The 22,697-nt window shown below is 37.8% G+C and overlaps 1 protein-coding gene across 4 annotated transcripts in view; it reads left to right on the top strand.

Moving 5' to 3' along the window:
- cacna2d3a (calcium channel, voltage-dependent, alpha 2/delta subunit 3a) overlaps positions 1-22,697 on the top strand; it is a 624,026-nt gene that overhangs the window by 309,580 nt on the left and 291,749 nt on the right. For all 4 annotated transcript variants that reach the window (XR_007933861.1, XM_051921047.1, XM_051921048.1 and 1 more), the window contains exons 9-10: positions 4,097-4,171; positions 19,354-19,443. Coding sequence is in view for 3 of the 4 variants with exons in the window: in XM_051921047.1 (XP_051777007.1) it covers positions 4,097-4,171; positions 19,354-19,443 (165 nt within the window). In the remaining variant the exon portion in view is untranslated. The remainder of the gene's footprint in view (positions 1-4,096; positions 4,172-19,353; positions 19,444-22,697) is intronic.

The raw sequence follows: 22,697 nt of genomic DNA, 5'->3' as shown, positions 1-22,697 counted from the left end.
CCATTTATTGATTTTTCCATTACTTGTTAAGCAAGCAGAACTTTATTTCTGTATAAACATCAACTGTAGGAAAATGAAATATTCTGAAAACTTTATTATGATTACTTATTGTGTTTTTTGAAGTTTTTTTGTATTGTAATGATAAACTGTTTTCATTTTGTAGCTCTTTTATGTAAACTTTTCTATAGATTCCTGTTGTGCCTATGACAATAAAAAACTGTCAGAATTGTTTTATTTCATTCATGCAAGCTATGCTCTTATTGTAAAATGCTAAGCTGCAAAGTACAAAATTCTGCTTTGTATTCAGCAGAGGCTGTTGGGATTTGACATGCTAATAATCTGGTCGAATAAATTAAAACCGACAATTTTGCATAATTGTGGAAGCCATATTTTCTAGTGCACTTTTCATCCTCTTTTTGTGTAAAACAATGTTGTTGCTTACATACAAACCAGGTCTGAGCCGTAAGGCAAGAGGTTTCAAAGAATGTCAGTACCTGATAATTATTTAATCTTAATTTGTTAAAATGAGGTGCACATGGAACAGTAACTTAGTGTTTAGCAATACAGATAGCAATTCTAAAATTCAGTTAATTGAAATGAATTTGATGACACGGTTTAAAAGAATTGGAATTGTGTGGATGGGCACAGCCTCTGCATATTAATGGAAAAAATACTGTAAATAACTAAAACTCAAAAGTATTTTTCCACTCTCTATTTTCAGATTTTGAATACAACCTGAAAACTTGAAGTGTGCACTGGCACAACTGCTTATGTTGATAATAAACTTACCACAGTGTATATACATTTGGATTTAATTAGAATCTGACAGAGAGGAGAACAGTAAAAAGGGGGAGGAAAAAATAAATCAATAATGTCAAAAATGCAACATAACATATTTATAAAATTAACTACCTACACCTTCTTTATAGAAAGTTAGAAATGGTGATACTTAATACATTAGCAATCAAAAAACAACAAAAAAAAAAAACCGCAAACAAGGCCTTGACGTCACACCATTAGGTGCAGAAGACTGAGCATGAATGTGGTATCCCTATGTGAACAAGTCAGGTCTTTTCACCAATGATGTGATGATTTCTTTCACTGTTAATATCCAATTGCGAAATAAAAAATATTTCATACAAATGCTGTCAATAGTTATATTTCCAAACTCATGGATTTAAAATGCTGCTTTTGAAAATTAATTACAAAGATGTAGTGCTATAGTAAAAGTGTCTGCAATCAAAACGTTCACATCGTACACATTTTTCGCCTTTATACTTTGGAGGCTGGAGCTTGAATCCTTTGTCCAGTTGTTGTCCTTGTAGAGTTTTCACGTCCTCTCCATGTCTGTGCAGGTTTTCCTCCCACACATATAATCCATACATGCTTGTTGAAATAAACAAAATAATATAAATTATTTATTACATAAAGATAATAGAAGATAGACATGTGTAGGTGTATATATACTGTAAATAAATAAATAGAGAGATAGATAGAGAGGTGGATATATAGATAAATATAAACAAAAGACAGTTATAGCACAAAACAAAATATAAAATTACGAAAGCTTAGCTGACTTTTTAATCTCCAAAAAAGGCACTTAACTTATGAATTCTGGTCTTTCAATTCCTGTGTTGAAAATGATTAAATTCTTTAGATATTGATAGTGCTTTTCATGTTTGTACGGTGTTGTGTACTTGCTCATAGGTAGTCACTGCGCTGGCATACCGTCCAGTGCAAAGACCTTGTGTGACCGCATGCATGTGTGTGTGAGATGCTGTTCTAGACTTTCTTACTGGATTTAGGGAGAAACATATAACCCTGTTAGAGCTTATTCTTCTCAAGGTTATTACCTTTCAGTTACTGTATCACCAATATCATAATACAATAGCTGTGTAATAGTAGTGGGGGAATCATGTTAACAGAGAGGCCAGTGTTTACTATTGTTGGGCTATGCCATGGGGGCAAAGATGTTTATTATTTTCTGTTTTAGTTGTACATCTTTGTTCCCCTGTATCATATATTAAGACTTTATTAATAAAGACTTTGTTTTGGTTTGTTATTTTGGACTCCTAGAATATTTTTTGGGGTTGTGAGATGCCACCTACAGGCCACATTGCATATATTTTTGATGAAAATTCTGTATTTTTTTTGGAACTGTTTTACGCATATGATCGTTTGACTTTAGTTTCGGGGATAAGCTACCCCGATACATGGAACTTATTTTATATTATGGAGGGCAGACAAGCTGGAATCAACCAAGCGAGTCTTACACTTTAACTAGAAACTGCAGTTCAGAATGGCTGGGATACCTCAAGTCTCCAGAGGGGGCTACACCCTGTAATGGGTTCCGAGGCTGCTTCTTCCCAGTGGTACAGTCAGTTTAGATTCAGGAGGTGAGTTGGGGCTAGGTACATCTGACAGGGAGGTTGACTGGCCTAAGATTGGGTAGAGAGACAAGCAGAGCCTCTGAGGTAATGGGAGATTTTTTTTTTTTTTATAATAGAGACATTCTGTGTAGATGATGAGTGAGTGGGTGAGCCACCAAATGTGATAAATCAGTACCTGAGCCTGTTTAATCAGTTCTGGTTGGGCTGCCAGGGCTCAGGTTCTGTTTTCTGTGCTTTGTTGGCTAAGAGTTTCAATACAGAACCTAACTTTGTCACTCTTTTCTCCAGATGAACATGGCACGCTTATAGTTACTAATTGAAAGATTTGAGATTGTGTCCTTGCTAATTACAAAGTGAGATTCAAAATGCGGAAAAATACCAGCCTTGTCTATCTGCGTTTTTAATAGCATTTCCTTCTGAAGCTTACATTTTTATTTGCACTTCAAGACTTTACATTTTCTATTGCTTTAGCTAAGTCCCCTAAGGTTGGTTTTTAATCTCAAAGCATTAAAGTGATGGATTCTACACTCAAATGTCACAGCTCAGGATAGTTTCATTCACTGAAATAAATCTAAAAGAAATATTTAAAGTGTCCTCTGTAATGGCAATACATAAACAGCCAAAGCCCCAATTTCACCACTGATGCAAATAAATAACTCAGGAAATGGTTTAGTGTAATTGCCCTGTTTTGTACATATTCTGTAATGTAACTTGCTGTTTTTTGTGCTTAAGATATAATCTTTAGATTTATTTCATTTATCAATCCATATTTCTGTTTTCTTATGCACTTTTTCAGTTCAGCAGCACAAGACAAAATTATCCATGGGTGGGACACTAGTCCATCTCCCATTCACTCACCCGCTCACACTCACGGTAGTCTGATTTGGAGTCATTAATCACGTCTTCGAGATGCATAGCTTAGTGGCACAATGGGTAGTTGGTAGAGAGATGTTGATTTAAATACCATCTATGGAATGTTGGTAACAGATAGGAACTAATAGCAATATACGTATTAATTTTGCTCTGTCCCTCTGTTTCCATGAAACAATCTAGCATAGGTTTGAGTAAGCACATGCACCCATAATACAGAAAGACAGCACCCACAACCAATAAGCAGATCACTCCACTTACTACAGTTGTGTTTTACAACTCTATAAATGTGTGTTTTATAGCATCCAAACCTCCAAGATTGAGTCCAGCTCCAGCATTTTTCTTAAAGGAGATGCCAATGTCAGGTGTTTAGGGATACTCACAGAGACACACACATGACACTTGGATCCACACCTTCATTGATTGTCTTTCTGAAAGAAATGATAAAAAAGATTTGCCATTCCCTTGCATTGAAATAGATTTCCTGTCTAGTTGTTAATTTCTGTGCCCAACTCCTATATGATTATTGTAACAAAAAACAACCTAATTTTGGACACCTAGATGAGGTTTGTTTTGCAGTCCTATACTGCCTGTCATTATCCAAATAGAGTTTACCTTGATAATTTAGAGTCTAGATCTGTGCGACAGAATATTCACATGCAGATTGGAGTGAAATAAAAGTAAGTGAAGCTGTGGCAAATTTTCAGACTCTTCACTCTTTAATGATATTTAAAGTTAAAGGTCTGTTGCATTTTCCTGTATTTTAGACCCATTAGAACAGATCTGCTAGACATTGCTTTTCCACTTTTCTAATTGTTTTATTTCTTTGCCCACAGTACAATGAAGAACTGCACTATGTGGAGCCTTGTCTGAATGGCACTTTGGTCCAGGCTGACCGCAACAATAAAGATGTGAGTTTCAATCAGATCCTATAATGGAAATGTAAGGAGTTGAGTATCCTTGTGAAGAAGATCATTTCTAATTCTCAACACGGAAGGACTGGTACTGATACTAGTATGATGATCTGAGTTTTGTCTTCAAGTCATCATGCACTCTTCCTATTTTGATTATCTTTTGAACTGTAGTGGATAGACCTTGAACTCAAAAATAGATACAGAAGTACAAAGTAGCAAATAAACCAGGATTGAACAACAAAAGACAAAGCAATTTCAATAAGTTCAAAAATGTATGTTTTCTGTAACATCCAGGTGTGTTTGGGGGCTTAGTTTCGAAAGTTGGAGCATTTTAATTTTTGTTTATTTATTTTTATCAAGAACTGAGGTAACACATTTTCCTTACTAAATACTGCCAATAAGTAATATTAAGAAAAAACATTTGTGATACAATGTAACTACATGTATAAAAAGAATACAGAACATACTGGCATTTCACAATATCATCAAGTTAAAAACCAAGCCCAGATAAGCTTGTGGTGGCTGAAGTTGACTGCAAATTTAAACTTAAGTGATGTAAAATGTTATCTATTCATGCTATCAATAGTTGCAATATGAGGAGGGTCTATAACTAGTTGTAGTTCATATTTCTTAAACATAAAATTTTTGAAGGAAGATCCCAGCGGAGAGAGAAAATCTGTGATGAGGTCACCACAACTCTGCTTGCGTTTCAATAACTTGTTTTGGAGATTTGTTTTGCGATCAGGAGAGGATAGCGGACATGTAAAAGAGGAAAACAGGCAAACTAAAATAACCTCTCAAATTATTTGTGAAAGGGTGAATTAAAAAGTAATTGAAGTCACACCAAATGTTTCTTAGGTTTTAAGGTGGAAGATTTTGAAATTACAAAAATTTGTACAGCAAGGTTTAGTCACGATATCTCAATGAAAACTGAATTTTCCTGACAAATTTACTTGGAGAATATATGTACCAAATTTCAACAAAATCGGTTTACTTGTAACCAAGTTGTTTCTTGGGGATAGAAGGATGGAAAGACAGATGTATAGACATGATGACAACAATAGGTACTTTCGCATTATTTGTGAACACACTTAACAAGTAATGAAAAAAGTTAAAATACTGGATAATTATGTTTGAACTTGTTCTGACCCTTTTTGCTATATTAATGTCATATTTTCCTAATCTTTTAATTCTTATTATGGGTTTTGAAGGTTCCTGAAAGCAATGATGATACAATTTTTTTTTTTTTACACAGTAATTTAGATGAAATATTTTTTGGGTAATTTTGGTGCCATTTTGTTTATCATGGCTGCTGCCATATTGTTTAATTTCAGTAAGGAAACGAGCCAGAATTGAGTGACATAAGATATCATTGCAGAGACAAGATAAAAGGTCAGCAATGGGCATTTCTTAGCCAACCAACATTGGAAAACTCTTTAAGTCTTTTTTGAATGTTCTGTTTTGGTTTTGTTTCTGGCTGTTATGCCTTTGTGTTGCTCTCCCAGTTTTGAACTTTGCACTACATACATACCCCAATCATTTTTGCCAGTTTTTTGTAGCGGGGAAGTTTGTGTTTAAAAAAGCAGGTGGGTTTGCTAAAGCTGTGACACAGCTGGACTGCTAGGGTTTTCTTCTGCCATTTTTGAGATGTTTTCCTTCTGGTAGAACAAGGCCTACCTAAACAGTCATAGCTGCTGGCTACTCATAAGTACAAATGCCTCTCACTGTACATCTTCCTCAAAACCACACTTTTCTGTTACTATGACCTTTGTTTTGCCCTTGTCACCCCTTACCTCCTAATTTTACATGCCCAAAGGTGGGGAGGGCGTTGAATTTATAAGCCACATTTACTTTCAAGCACGGATCCACTGCGGCAACCCAGACTCTGACATATCCTCCTCGCTATAGAGTTGTGCTGGTGAGGGCCGGATTGGCTATCCTCTCCAGTATACTTGTGGAGTTAAAATACTGTGTACTCCCCTCTAATGACTTACAGAAGTTAAAACAAATGATAAGATGTCTCCTAGTTAAATTTGGTCTTGTGTGACTCAACTTTATGGTGGTATCGCTCCCTGTTGGACACTAACAGTCTCACTACTCCTGACTCCTTCATAATCTGCTTGGCCAAAATTAAAGTCACTATCAAAATTAAAGTTGAAATCATTCTGAAAGCATTTTGCTTGTGAAAGAGTATATTTTATCCATTTACCTTTTTGATGCTTGTTGTTTATACCTCTCTCTCACAGAATATGTTTCCTTCTCTTTAAATGTCATTCATTGCCATTAATTCCCTTCATTCTACATTGTTCATTTGGCAACATTACTGTTGATATACTGTATATACTTCTATTATTGAATTTCTTTTATATTGTAAGATTAGTAGCACAGTGGCTCCTGGGTCCAAATCCTAGCCTGAATAATATCTTTATGGATTATGAACATCCTACCATCCTGTTTACTTTCTTTCTCCTCTAGACATAAAGGTGAGGTTGATTGGTGAGTAAGTGCTGTCTAGGCTGTGTACCCCCAACATCTATCCAATGTAATCAGATTTATAATAATAAAATACACAAGACACCACTCAATTTTTCTTTCACTTTCAAGGTGTTCTAATAGTTGATAGATAGTAAAAGGAACTTTTGTTTTTATCCTGCAATTTTATGCTTGGTGGCACTAAGATATAAAAAATGAGATTCATCTCATTCTTAAACTCACTTAATCCAATTCTGATCTGATTCCTGCAGCTTAAATAACTGCTAATATTCATAGATCTTATTTACATTCTTAAAGGAATGTACGTTGTAGGAAACACACACAAACAATAAGGATTCCATTTTTATGTATCCAGACACTGGAGAAGCGTTCGCTTTGCTGGCATGTGCCTCTGGCAGACAGCCATTGTTTGCAGCTCAGAGTTTTCATTAAGATTGACTGCCTGATAAACACGGGAACACTTTCTCCTTGGAGATGCATCTTTGAATTTGAAATATGCCTTTATGGACTCTAATAGTACCTCACATTCTTCCTATTGTATTTAAAGCCAGGTTGCTTTTCCAGTACTGATTTCAATTCATATTTCTTTTTCTCAGAAATGAACCAGTGGATTGCATCTGCTGCAAAAGATATTACATAGGAAGCCTTGAAAGAGAATAGTCAGAATATGAATAATTCTGTTTAATTTATAATAAATAAACAGTGCACCTCAAGTTTACAACATCTCACCCATTTGGAAACATCATATCGCTCAAATAAAACACAATAACCGTCCATCATAAAAAAAACACACACACACATTCATGTACTCATTTATTTTTCTTCAATTGGTTTGTTAAAAGGCAGCATGATGGTGCTATTGCCAATCCCCAGAAAACTGGATTCCAGTCTCAACCCAGATACTACCTGTAAATAATTTGCACATTCTCCGTATGTTTATGTAGGTCTTCCTCCAGGTAGTCTGTACTAGATATTAGGGTAATAAGCAACTCTAAACAGATCCTGTATGATCGAGAGGGGTTGCATGATCATCCAGGTTTGTTTTCCACCTCTAGCTTCTTGCAACCTTAAATTAGACCAAGTGGGTACGAATAATGAATCCATTGTTTGTTAAATTTTCAAATAATATACAGTATGTGAGTAAAGAAAAAGAAACACTTACAAGAAATTTAGGAGGCAAGTAATTATTTCAGCAATCCATAAATCGAAACATAAGAGGTTAGATGAAGAAGAGGGAGACCATTCAGTCCATTATGCTGGTTTGCTAAGACAAGAGTTAAACTGTTCCTATTATCTCTTCCAGATGGTTCTTAAAGCTAGTCAATGTTTCTGCGTAAGCCACATAATTCAGTAGCTTCAGTGAAGAAGTGCACCCTGACTTCAGTCTTAAATGTACTTTTTCTTAGTTTTCACTAGTGTCTTTGAGTGTGTGATTCGTTGGTAAAATTCTGGTGGATCATATTTTTCGATGCCTCTGAGAATTTTGAAGAACTGTATTAGGTTACTTTGAACCTTTCTTTTCTCAGGTGAAATAAGCTTTATGTTATGAAATCTATAAGATTAGACCAAGCCCTTTAGATATTTGGTTGCTTTCCTCTGCAGAGCTTCAAGTGCTGTTATGTCTTTTCTCTAGCATAGTGACCACAACTACAAACAGTGCTGAAAGTGCAGTCTCACTAGCATATCATGCAGTATAGGACATAATCTTCCTTAATTTATATAAAACAGCTTTTACATTATAATTGAATATCATATTTGCCACTTTAACCGGTTAACACACGCATTTTAGTGCAATGCCTTGGGGGGCTGAAGCCTACTCTACAAACAATCCATTGCATGCACACTCATACTGCCACCAACACTCACTAACACCTGCACACTTTAGCCTAATGTGCACATTTGTAAATTAGATGAACCAGTCTGGAAAATGGATGGGCAAATGGGCAGTGTATGCTGATTCCTTAATGATCCTTGCTGTTTAAATATTTTGTCAATTCTTAAAATCTTCTTATATAATACGCTACCGTGGCTGTCCGTTTGTCTGTCCAGGATTTTAAGTCACCTGCAAACCGTTTGAACTATTGACCTGAAATTTGCTACACATATACTACGTGATGTCTACTATCCGCTATCAGGGTGATGATTGACCTCCAAGGTTATTCCTCTTTTTATTTTATTGTAGAATCAACTCTTGGCAACGGCCAGTAGGGCGGCAGTGTGGCACATGCATACGGTCACCGTTCTCATCCCTACCACCTTCGCCGTCACTTCCCCTACCTCTTCATATCTTAAATCATTCTTGAGGCAGATTGAAGACTTAAGTGTCAGCTTAAGTGAAAAATTAAAGAAAACGTACTAAGTAATTGCAACACAAACACTGACTTTATCAGTTTTAATGTGAAAAGATGCAGATGAAAGAAAAGTAGAAGCGGGCCGCAAGGGTGGAGAAAAGAAGAGCTGCTCAGGAAGCAGCAAGTGCATCAACCTCTGAGCAAATGAATGCTAAACATACAGAGAAAGAAAGAGGATGAAAACTATAAGTCAAGTGTATTCACTGCACATTATTGTGCAGTGCGCCGTTACTGGTGAGCATTATACAGTATTTCAAAGCCTAAAGTACTCAAAGACATAACGGGACACAGAAAAAACCTCAACAACCATATTTCAGGGAAAAGTTTATAAAATGTTTTGAGTTGCGAACACTCATTAAAAATGTATTTGAGTTTATCTCGCCTGTTATAACCTCACTTCATCTTCTCCCTGGTAGAGTGGGTGAAGGGACAGTAAATGGAATCATGAAGCTTGCCACTTGCCCTGCACTCCTCAACAAACCCCCAGCAATTTTCAGATGGAGATTAGGCAGTTCAGTGTACCCTAATTATAAAAGGGCTTGTCTTAAAAGCATTTTAAAAGTGCATGATTTTAAAGGCAATTGCTATTTCACCTCTCATTAGCAGCTTTTGATTATGGCCTAATTCTAATGGATGCGTTCTAATGTGGTGTTTCACACATCTTACAGCTTTAACTTCCTCTATTGAAAGCTTGTGTCGTTTTTTGCCATTTTAAATCATTTCTGATCCCTTCATGCTTCTTCTGTCTTAAAATCTGTAGAAACTAATAGTGACATTAGCCACCAATCAAGGACACAACGTTTTTTTAATTTTGCAGCCTGAGATTTTCTATATTTGAAATAATAATAATGATAATAATTGGTGTTTTATATTATTTTTTTTAACTTTGAAAACATTTCGATCTCACCACTTCCTTCTATATGTCTGGGCCTTTGGAATGCTTCCCATGAAGTCATTTTTCAAAAGTCAGGACGACCAGCAATGACTAGCGTGTTCAGACACCAGTCGAAAATCACAGAAAACATCCCGAAGGCCAGGCTTACTCTTACTAGAATCCCAAGCAACTTCTTATCTGTTCTACAGCAGGGTTATCAGAGGCATTTATTTCAAGATTTTGTAGGATGTGCACTGCCACAGCTTTGAAACTCCATAAAGCTTTTACTGATGGAGTTAGCTTATGAAAAGCAGCCTTTGGCAATTCTATTTGCGGTTGTCATTTGGACAGCAGCAGGCAGATTCAGAGAGGCTGCTTGGAGCAGGCAGTGAATTTTATTTATTTCTTCTTATCAGTATGTCTAAATGTAAAACCCATTAGAAAATGTGTGACTGCCCTTAAGGAGGACTTTGTAGCATGCGGACATAGATCAGCATGGTGTCTGCAGTGAGGACCAGAGCTTGGTTAATGTGCTGACTATTACTGGGAAGAAAACTTACTGGAAGAGTGCACTGCTCTATATTACTTTTGTCAGAAAGGAAAAATTGGTCTGTAGATTGTATTGAAAAGTGCATACTTGGCACAGCTGTAATGAAGACAATGAACCTGCTGTCTTTATGTGGAAATGACTCTTTTTTTTGCCCAGATAGGGCTTATTTTCTTTAATGTCAGCACAGAAGGAGGCAAAAGCTCACTGTATAGCCGTGCAGACTGTGAGACATACAGCTTCACGATAAACTGGTAATTCAAAGCAAAAATGTAAAAATCCAAAAAAAAAAAAAAAAAGCCTTTGTGCCCTGCAGAATTGTTAATTTGACTGATCATCTTTCTAAACGTTTAATTTAAAATATTTAACATTAAAATCAACAAATAATGTGATGCTTGAAAAATGTTAATGCAATTTTTCCCAGCAGACAAATGTTTCTACTAAGTGCCTTTTCAAATGCTAATAAAGTCACTTAGAAACACTTAAGTGAATTGCCTGTCTCATGGATAAAGATTTCTTTGCTGCTTCTGTTTCCATACAGGATAATCTCTCACTGCAATAAGTTATCTGGGGAGGTGGAAGGGCGGGGGGGTTATTTACGAAGTATCAAAGAGATATCCAAAAATAAGACCATCTTTTAAAAACTGTTATTTGTAGTGTGATCAGTTCATAACATCTGCTTTGCTGCAAAATGTTGGAATCCTTTATGGACTTGTGCACACTTGTGTTGTACGTCTTGCCTTCAGCCTTTATTTTTTATTGGACTGAAACTTTCTTCAAGCAATCTCAGGAGGCATCCCATAATAACACCATCATATATACAGTATAAGGACAGAAACTGGCTCCTACAGGGTTAACCAGTACTGTTCAGGTTGGGTAGGTTATTGTATTTAGAACTGCATCTGAAAATTACCATTTCTTGGCAATACTGTTTTCCAAATTTTAGTAAAACAACTCAACTTTTGCCCTAAACGTACATTTAGAAAAAATGATAGTCTTTTTACCACAGCCCTAACACAGAAACTTTCTTAATTTGGTACAATTCAGATTATTTTTTATAAAATGCTCCTCATTTAAGACAGGCTTAGAGCCCTTATACAAATTTACGCATATAAAACAATGCATAGCCATTTAATATTCACATTTATACCCACACAAATTAACAGATATTTATTTATAACCTTAGAATGAAATGTAGTTCATTCTCCCCGAGATACTATTGAATGTAGGTTTTGTTTTCCTCTCCTCTGTAGTCAACAATGATGGATGAACCATGCTGAATCTGCTTTGCCGTGAGTTTGTAGAAAATAAAGAAATGTCTGGGAATTTTGGTGAGCTTTGTGAAAAGCTTCGAAGTCAATGGGGAAGGAGAAACGGAACTACTTTTGAGTGGATTATATTATCGAGTAGATTATGGTGTAGTGGTCTTTTAAGTGTCCCTGAGGGCTAAGGAAGCATCTACCAACAATCTTGGACAGATTTATTATGGCCAAAAATGTGATCTGAGCTGTGAGGCACCACCATGCCTTGTTGAGATAAAATTATACGCCACAATACTCTGAGTTCTTTAGCTCTATCTGTGTCTCCTGGAAATATACCTATACGATTCCAAGTCTAAAATTGTTACTTCTGTGTCTTCTGGAAATATACCTATACGATTCCAAGTCTAAAATTGTTACTTCTGTGTCTTCTGGAAATATACCTGTACGATTCCAAGTCTAAAATTGTTACTTTAGTCCCCATTTTGCTTTGAAGCAGACTTAGAATTCCTGCATGTAATATGCAAATGTATAAATGGCTTAGCCAACCCTTTACCTTATACAAATTATTAATGTTAGGGTGAGGAGCACAGACATCCAGGAGAGCCTCGAAATTGTGCCACTGACCCTGCAATTGAGGAGGTTTGGGTGCCTGATATGGATGCATCATGGATGCTTCCCTGTGGCGGTTTTATGGGCACAAGCAGCTGGTTGAAGACCCAGGGCTCGCTAGGAGGATTATATCTCCCAGTTGGCCTGTGAACGGTTTGTGAGCCCACAGTACGAGTTGACAAGTATGGCTGGGGAAAGAGATCTATGGGTCTCACTACTAAGACTTGTTGCCCCCGTGAACTGGCTTCAAATAAGTAATGGAAAATGAATGAATGAAATTATTAATGCCACCCACAGTGTACCAAACCAATAACTCCCTTTGCACCTTTCTGTGTGCCTTTCCAAACTTTCTCCTGTCATTGATCCCTTGTTCAGTTCTTCTGCACGATGATGTCGAGGGCTGATGTCGACTTTTGTCGAAAAGAGGAGTTGACAATGGTTATCAACTGTAAACTGTGACAAAACCAACCGTTATGTTTTAGTTGGACTCTCGTTGCTAGAGGGAAAGTTAGCTTCATTGGTTTGTCCAAGATTTCCTGTACTTGTGTGAGTAGTAAGGCGCAAACAAGAGCAAAAATGGCACTGACATAATGGCGAGAGAGCAAAGAGAATGCGTAAAGAAAAATACTCCGTGGGCAAGGTTTTGCCTATTATCTCTGAACTGGACTTTGACTTGTTGGACTCTGATTTTGAAGTTGGACTCTGATTTTGATACAAGTGATCGAAAACGAATGTGAGGTTCCAGCTTCAGCTGACTGGTCCCCAGCTAATCGTGGTGCTGAACAGGTTCATGTAGCTGACACGCCTACGGCAATGTTCACCAGAAGGACTGCCATTTAACAACAGCAAGAGGTAGAAACCAGATTCCAATACACTGCGACCGTGACTACTGCTGCCCCAGCCATGCAAAGACAGCCTGGCAACAAACCTGCCACACATTCTTGGCAAACTGGTAGCCACAGCAGGCAGCAACAGACAATTTATGTTGATTTCTGTGTGAAACCATTGCTTTTCAGAAACTGTTTTATGGAAAAAATATTCAGCCCTCAAAGAGTTCATTCCTATTCCTTTTTGAGTTTTGGGGTAATTGCAGCAATAACTTATGTGTTCATGAATGGCCTCTGCAAAGCCCTGAGGTGTTTTCTACCATTGTTACTTTTAGAAAGCCTTGAATATTTGAATCCCAGTATATCTTGTGCTTGTTGGTAATTTCCATGCTGCTTGTCCTCCATTATGAAGATAAGGAGCCTGTGTATTCCCTCCAAGAAGCTTAAACTTCAGTCCACTAAACTATAAGACATGATCTGCTAGATTAGCTATCCCTCATCATTGTAACCAGCAGCTCTGGAAAAGAAGGACAAGAAGTTAAGTTTATATTTATATCTGAGTGAAACAGAAGGGTAAAGAAGAATAATCAGGATTGAGCAGAGTTCATTTACAAGAATTGCAAAGACTGGCATCCAAAACACTGAGTAAAGTTAAGTTTAGGTAAATTAAAGAAAATTAGGTTTAAAGTTAGAAAAAATAAAAACACGAAAGTGTGACTGACGTGACTGTCTACCATATCAATGCCATTGCCTAATTCTGACTTTCTGCCCTGTTCTACTTTCTTTGGCCTGTAGTTTTCTCTGCCACGTAGAGACTTTTAATAATATATAATATATGTAGTGTTTTCATTTAGGCTATAACTGTCCTGAATTTATAATTGTGCTTAGCAATTTGAGCTCATTAACGTAAGATTGTTTGCTACTGATTCATGAATTAAGTTAAATCGAACATGGTAGCCCAATAACACAGTGGTTAGTCCTGCTGTCTCAGATCTCATAGGGACTAGTTTAAATTCCGACCCAGCTGCCTTCTGAGTGTGTCCCTGGGTATGGTAGTTCTCCTTCCAAATCTGCAAGCAAAGCATTTTATGAGTTGATGCCTCAGAATTATCTTGGTAAAGGTGAGTGTGAGAGACCGGTGTCTATGAGTGTGCCTGGCAATTACGCAACTGATGAAAACTCCTATTGTCATAACTCACCATACTGTATGAATCAAAGAATGCCCACCTTTCTGTACAATGTAACCTGGAAATTGATGGAAAGAAAGAATATTGAGGAACGAAAATCTGAAAACTTCATTGTCTAAGTGGAAATTGGAATGGCAAATTATATTTTGAAAATAGTGGAAGATGAATTAAGCTAAGATGAGCATTAAACCTAATCTAGAAAATAATGACAATTCAATTAGACTTTGTTACTTTTGGAGATTTCATAAGAAGCAGTTTAATTTAGGACATCCATCTGAAGTAATTCCATAATTCCTGGTAAATTTAATTAAATGTTAAAAGAGAAATCACTAGCAGTTTGAAAGCTTTTTCTGCATTCATATGTCACGGGAGTTTCAGAATTCCTCCATGGGATGTTTCACCTTCCAACTATATTGTAAGCACGTGAATTTCCAGTTGGATTTTTGAAAGACCTGAAATATCACTATTGATTTGCTACTTGGTATGCAAAAAATGCAATTAGAGATAAGCTGTAATTTGTTTCTGGGAAATGATAAAGAGCAAACCTAATGCATCGAAAGAGAATTGTGTCACCTGTAATAGAGTATGAGCACAAAAAATTCCATTCCTGGCACTTTTTTTATTTTATATTATTGACCGAAGTAAAAATTCAGTGTTAAGTGACAAATCCGAAAATTCAGACAGCATGGTTTTCTCCAAACTGTCCCACTTCGAAAGGCATCCTGTCTAATAGAAACTGAATGCAGCATTAGACCTCTCCTGTATTCCATTGTTTGTGCTAACTGGTCTGACCAGTATATGGCAGTATATTTTTCTTTTCATAGTAAAGCTGAGCTGACTACTGTATATACTCGCGGATACGTTCTCCCGCGGATGAGTCGGGGCTTGATTTTACCGTATAATTTCCGGTATTGTATAATGTCAGTTGTATAAGTCGAATGTGGAAAACTAACGCATTTTTGAACGGGTGTATAAGTCGGGGTCTGATTTTATGATCGATTTTTCGGGTTTCAAGACCTGACTTATATGCGAGTATATACGGTAATCTGATTAAAGTGGAACTGGAATTTGTCTTCTGCAACTTGGTGAATTCCACTTACTAAAATCTAATAGTATTAAACACTATTTTTTTCTGATTGTTAAAGTTTCTACTTCTTCCAAGCCTTGGTCATACTGTCTTTTTCATGTTATACATAAATTAAGTTGATTACTTTTGGTCTGTGTGGACTTTAGCTGAGTGAAGCTAGACATCTGTCAGCTTATCAATAAGTTCATACAAGCAGACTGTGGGGCCATTGAACAAACATATGATGTGTTTGACTGAGAGTGATTAGGCTCTCCTTTTAACTGAATCTAATGTGCATACAAGCAGGTTAATGAAAAGTTAGTTAATAATAAAATCTCACCAGACAGAGCAAGCCGCAAATCTTAAATATACTCACGTACTTGATAGAATTCCTCTTGCATGTTCAGTATCTGTCATAAAATATAATGGCTCAGTGGATTGTGCTAAGCACTGCATTTGCTTGATTTGAAAGCAATGGAAATGCATTTAGAGCAGAGAGCTTTGAAATGGAAATGTGTTCTGATAAACCAGTGTGTGACAATGGCGTTTTGAACTAATTGACAGTCGCATTAGAATTGAAAAGTTTGAAAGTAAATTTAATTACGCCTCCGGCTCCAAAACAGAAGATGTGTATATACGTGAGTGTGTGTAGATGTATGTGTCTACAGCGTATACACACACAAACTTGGTAGTGATAAAAACCTTTCTCAACAAAGGCAGGGAATACTGCAGCAATGGGTTTAATACAAATATGAAGAAAAATACAGTTTTATATTGGATGTTGTTGGTTTAAGTAGATTTTTTTATTTTAATACAATGAATTAGATAGACTATCATCAAATGTTAAGAAATTCATTCAGAAATACCAAAGATTCTGAAATGTTCACATATTTAGCCTTCATAAAGGATGTATTGATTATTTCCATACATATAATTTTCGCAAGACTGCTTCATCCAATTCAACCTTGACTGGGGCCAGAGTCAATTTTGGGAAACACTGGGCAGAAGCCAGTAAAAAGTCCTGGACAAGGCACCAGTCTATCAAAAGGATAATTTAAACAAGATCACAATAGGTCCAATTTGTAATTGTTAATAAATCAAATCTGCCAGTCACTGGGGATTTGGGAGGATAATCCAATTAATGGGGGGGAGGGGGGATATGCTAACTCCACCCAGGCAATAACTGAAAAAGGGTTCTGAATTTAATATATACTGTAATTTATACAAGCAGACACATATAAAGTAGGCTTTAATCCCAGCCTGATCAATCTGCTTGCAGGTTAGATTAATTAGTCCTTTTCACAAAATTTGGAAGTGACGCATCGCCAGTTAAGCTTGTTTCCTGTTAGTTTGCCAGCAATGAGGTTGGGATCATGCACTGATTACAGTGCATTTCTGCAACTACCACACGGCAAACCACCCAGATTGAGATCCGAGTGCAGCGGGTGACCCTTCAGCACCACACAGAACAGTGTGAGGTTTTTTACAGTGGCTGGAGTGTCAAACCTGCCACCAACTCCCAAGATTTCCCTGCAGGTTGGAGGACCTGCTTGCAGGGCTGGATGCAGATTAATAACATACCCAGTACAGAGCAATTGCAGGTTAAGGGTCTTGCTCAGGGAACCAACGGAGTAGAGTCACTTCTGGCATTTATGGGATTCGAACCGGCAGCCTTTCTGATTGCCAGCACAGATCCCTAGTCTCAGAGCTACCACTCCACCCCAATGGACTACATTTATTCCACTTCTTTGCTGTCACTTCCAGTAATCTGTTTTTTAGCAATGTAAAAACTATTGATGAGAAGCGTTACCCAACAAAGGCATCAAAAATATGAGAAAAGCTATAAAATTTTGATGGTGGAATTCCTTTAAGGTAATTTGGTAACTAACTTATGGTAGTATGCTAGCAATTTCAGCTATCCTGTTTTTCTTATAATAAATGTTAGCTCACTTCATTTCATCAAATGTCAGTATATTGTAATATTGCATTAACAAGGTAAATTACCAATAATTTGATATATATATATATATATATATATATATATATATATATATATTGTCATAAACACGAGACATACACAGATAAAGGGTTGGGGCAGCCACCCGTATATTCTGGTATCCTGGCTGCAAAAGTCGTTTGATGCAAATAAATAGCACTGGTGTGCCAACAATCGAGTCCAAAACAAGACTGAGGAATAAGGACAAAGGGCAGGGTTTTAACGGGGGAAGACAGGAAGTGAGGTCATAAGGATCAGGGATGTGTTCGTTCTCCATTGGTTCGGAGCCAGACGTGACGTCAGAGGAGCCGGAGCCAGTAAGGACTCCTTCCGTTGGCTCGGTCCCGGAAATGATGTCACGAGAGTCAGGTGGAATCTCCCGGGAATGGTCTGCAGGCAAGAAAGAAAAAGAGTCAGTGCACTCTGCCACCTCCCGGCATCTCTCAGAACTGCCGTCACTCAAGCCCTTTAGCTGCCTCCCATGCGCACGTGTGTGACAATATATATATATATATATATATATATATATATATATATATTTATATATATATATATATTTATATATATATATATATATAAAACAAAAATGATCTTTGTTTACCTGTCCACTATTTATCTTCACATCGTTTTCAAAGGTTTTTTCATATTTGTTGTATGTGAGTTATAAAACTTTTGTCATGAAACACATACAGCAGTTAAATGTATGGTTCATATTGTTAGTCATAAAAAATATATTTAATCACATTGCTTTTTTGTTGTATATAGTGACCAGGAGCAGGTGCCTTTGCATAGTCAGCTTCTGTTGAGAATCAGCAGAGACTCTCACACGTTAACTCTGAGAAGAGCATTTCCCCTTTCAAAATCCGTCAATGTGGATCAAAGTCCATCCATCCATCCATTTGTTATCCAACCCACTGTATCCTAACTACAGGGTCACGGGGGTCCGCTGGAGCCAATGCAGCCAACACAGGGCACAAGACATGAAACAAACCCCAGCGCCACACACACACATCAAGCACACACTAGGGACAATTTAGGATTGCCAATGCTCCTAACCTGCATGTCTTTGGACTGTGGGACGAAACCGGAGCACCCAGAGGAAACCCACGCAGACATGGGGAGAACATGCAAACTCTACGCAGGGAGGACCCGGGAAAGCGAACCCAGGTTTCCTAACTGCGAGGCAGCAGCGCTACCGCTGTGCCACTGTGCCGCCCACACCAAAGTCATTCCAGTTATAAAAGGCACCGCATCAATCCCAAGGCAATGCGTCCTACTTTGTATAGTCAACAGATTTAAGGTGCCAGAATCAAACTTAAGTGCTGCCAAATATGGTCCTTTATTCTCTTTTGATGGCTTGGATCCATTTTCTTCATTATTTTCCTTTAGTGGGAAAGCTGTTAAAACTCAGGCAAGGCAAGGGACTGGTGTCTTGTACTGGACTGGTTGTCAACTGGCTCTACAGAATACTTGAGTGAATTCATCGGGTCTGAAGATAGATGGATGAGGGAATGATTTTAGATTGCTTTTTCAATTAGCACTTTCTGCTTTGCCTTGTGGCAGTCTTAACTACCAAAGTGAAATGGCCAAGACCTGCTGGGTCACAGTGACGATTAAATTCCATTAATTGTTTTGGAAAAGTGGGGAAAAAAAACACATATACTGAGAAATAGCCCAGAGACTGGAACTGGCACAATTAGAATGCAAAACTAGTCTTAGCCATGTAATCTACTGTTCAGCTTCTTGGATGTAATTTATTTTCATTCTTTTAATGTATTTTTTTCTCCCATTAAATTTAATGTGATTATTTACATAAAAGAGAAAAGCAACAGTAGTCAGTCTTACTGGGCCATGTTCATTAATATTGTTCTTTCTGGTATTTTCTTATCTCCATAATTGTTTGTGCATCCTAATATTTTTTTCTTTTTCACGAATAAAAGAATAACTCTCTTCTTCTTTATTGCCAGCATTTTCGAGAACATCTTGATAAGCTGTTTGCCAAAGGAATCGGAATGCTGGATATTGCCCTCACTGAAGCATTTACTGTTCTTCATAATGTGAGTAAATAGACACCATACTACTACTTGCTTCTAAATATAAGAACTCCTCATCAAATACAGTTTCTGCACATTAAATGTATTATTTTTTCCAATAATGAAGTTTTATAAACATTATAGTAAAATGTGCTGACTAATTATTAATTATTGAAACTTTCAGAAACCAAATCACGTTACTGCATTACTTTATCTATATTACTAACCGAGAATGCTAAACCGGATGATGGACGCAGGCACATCCGGCCATGGGCCGTAGCTGCAAAAAGACGTACTGCGCAGGCGTAAAAAGAGTCCGCGAGAGTCGGCTGAGGAGCCGAGAAAAGCGGACAAAAGAGGGCGGACAAAAGAGGGCGAGAGAGGCGGATGAGGGTCCGCGAGAGGCGCAGGCGCAAAAAGAGTCCGCAAGAGTCGGAGAAAGGCGGACAAAAGAGGGCGACAAAGGCGGATGAGGGGCCGCGAGTGGCGGACAAGACCACAGAAAAAAGGAGTGAGCACATACAAAAAGGAGTCACACAAGCACCGAAAAAAGGAAAAGGCACATAAAAAAGTTCTCAACCGCGGGCAAAGCACAAAACACATTGCACACGAAACTAAACACAACAAAAAAAAGAACAGACGAGCGCACAACGGCAAGGCACGACCACCCCCCCCCTACAGGCACGGGACGGGACGGGACACACACCAAGAGGGGGATTCAACAAGCCCATGGAAGACAATAAAAAAGAACACAAAACCACCCCACAGACCCTACAAGCAAGGGACGGGACACACACAAAGAGAGGGATTCAAACAAGACACAGGAACACAAAAAGAAAGAAGACGCTCGCGCAACAACAATCCCCCCCACACATCCATAAGAAGTGACACCCAAAGCCACATAGTCTAAAGTGAACGTCGACACCTTCACACTAAGCAGCATGGGTGTCGGCGTAGGTGTCAAGCCCATGGGACACAAAAAGAAAGAAGACGCTCGCGCAACAACAATCCTCAACCCCCCCCCCCCCCCCAATAAGAAGTGACACCCAAAACCACATTTCTAAAGGAAACGTCCATATTAAACATACGTCATCTGAACACCTTCACACTAGGCAGCATAGGTGTGAGCATAGGTGTATCTCCTTACAATTAAGCACTATTAACCGTTCAACTGCAGAAAAGGATACATATTAACAGTGAGTGCGATCCTCCTTATTTCGCAAAGCGGTGGCAAATCAATTAAAACTACAAAATAGCGCGTCACAAATAATGTACATGCAACAACGCGTCAGTCAAACGCCACAAGCAAAACATGCCCGTCGCGGACATCAACGCCAGACACCTGCTAAATGCTTACGCCAGTTGGATGACAACGCCTTCAATAATGAGTCCACTATTGAGGAAAATTCATTGGGATTAATGAATGTCATTTGCAATCATTGTCATTCACTTAACTTCCCAGAAGAAACAACTGGCAATACAAACAATGAATTTACACGTAGTTGTAAATATATATATATATATATATATCATATATCATATATCATATATATATATATATATATATATCATTCACTTAACTTCCCAGAAGAAACAACTGGCAATACAAACAATGAATTTACACGTAGTTGTCAAAAAGGGTAAAATTAGACTGCCTCCTTTACATATAATCACCACGGACCCAGTGTCATTGAAACAAAACCGGAATAAAGCTAGGTCAGAAATTAAAGACAGAGTAGAAAGCAAAGTAAAACGTCATAAACAGGTTGAACAAGGGGGCCACGCACATGGACAGCAGGTTACAGATAATGAAGACCGGAATTCAAAAGCTTGAAAAACATGAGCTCAACTGACCAAAGATACAAACTGAAACGAGAAAAACTACGGGGTCCGCAGTAGTCCAAAATGCACCGCGTAATAGTACGGACGAAGCTCTGTATTACCAGTGGGGGACTCCACAATGACACGGGCAAACGCTCCGTATTAAACGTGCGTCATCCGGACACGTAGCTGCCCAGCGGGCACGGGTTCAAAACGCCGGGGGTAGGCGAGCGAAGCGAGCAGGGGGCGGAGCCCCCTTGTATGAATTATAAAAAGCCTTTCAATATTTTTACACTAATTTAAATTAGTAATTAGCCAGGGCTGCCTAGTGGCAGTAGTTGTTAGCGCTGTTCCCTTACAGCCAGAGACTTCTGGTTTGGATTCCTAACCCAATATCTCTGTGGCATTTGCTCCAGGTAGTTCAGTTTTCTGTTTCATATTCCGAAGACATGTGTCTGTTCAGTTAGTTGTTAACTCTAATCTGTAATTTGGCTTCATTGTGAATGGATGTGTGTGAATTATCTTTGCAATAGACTGGCACTACATCCAAGGGATGGTTCCCACCTTAATCCCAGTGGTGTGTGAATATCCTAGTGGCTAATTACTCCATTTATTTATCATTTCTAAATGGCTTAATACAGTTCAGCATTGTGGGTGCCAGAATTTACCCTGACAGCATTTTCTCTCTCTCTCTCACACACACACATACACACGCACACGCACAAGCACACACACACACACACACACACAGGGTTCAATCTTTTTGGGTTGTGCAGGGAAAACTGGCAAGAACTGAAAAATTCCTCACAGACAGTGGAAGGACTCAGGATTCTAACCCAGGACTAAGATTAATGAGAAAGCGGCAGTAATTGCCTCTCAAGCAAAGATTTATTCATAATAAACAATGAAACGTTTCACACCTGCGCTTTGTGTGAATGAGAAACTCCTGTATTTTGGCTGAAAGTTTTTAAATCCTGTTTCTTAATTTCAGACACATATCATAATTCACACCATGCAAATGGATAGTTTCTTTTTAAAAATGTTTTGTAATTCAGCATTTCTGACAGTTCTTAATGAATGACACTGGCATAAAGTCGAAAGCAAGCTGAGCTGGTTTCATGCCGACCGTCCACAACAGCCCTGAGGCTTATTAAAGGATTTCAATATGTAGCAGCCAGCTTATTTTTCCCAATGGGGTTTCATTAGAAACCATCTGGTTAAACTCTAATCTACTGCTCACTCTAGACTTCAGAACGCATTATCAAAATTTATTTTGTCTAGTGGGTATTGAAATTAAGTTATTTGTAAAATGTTACATTTAAATGGAATAAGAATGCTGTTTAGATGAATTTAGTAACACAGTTGACTGTTCCAATCTGGATTATTTTTAGTGAGCCCTGTAGAAACTTAGCTAAATGCAGTATACTGTAATTATAACTACTATTCCATTGGACACC

Source organism: Erpetoichthys calabaricus, chromosome 18, assembly GCF_900747795.2.
Source record: "Erpetoichthys calabaricus chromosome 18, fErpCal1.3, whole genome shotgun sequence".
In the NCBI taxonomy this organism is placed as follows: domain Eukaryota; kingdom Metazoa; phylum Chordata; class Cladistia; order Polypteriformes; family Polypteridae; genus Erpetoichthys; species Erpetoichthys calabaricus.
This window is presented reverse-complemented; position numbering and strand designations above follow the sequence as displayed.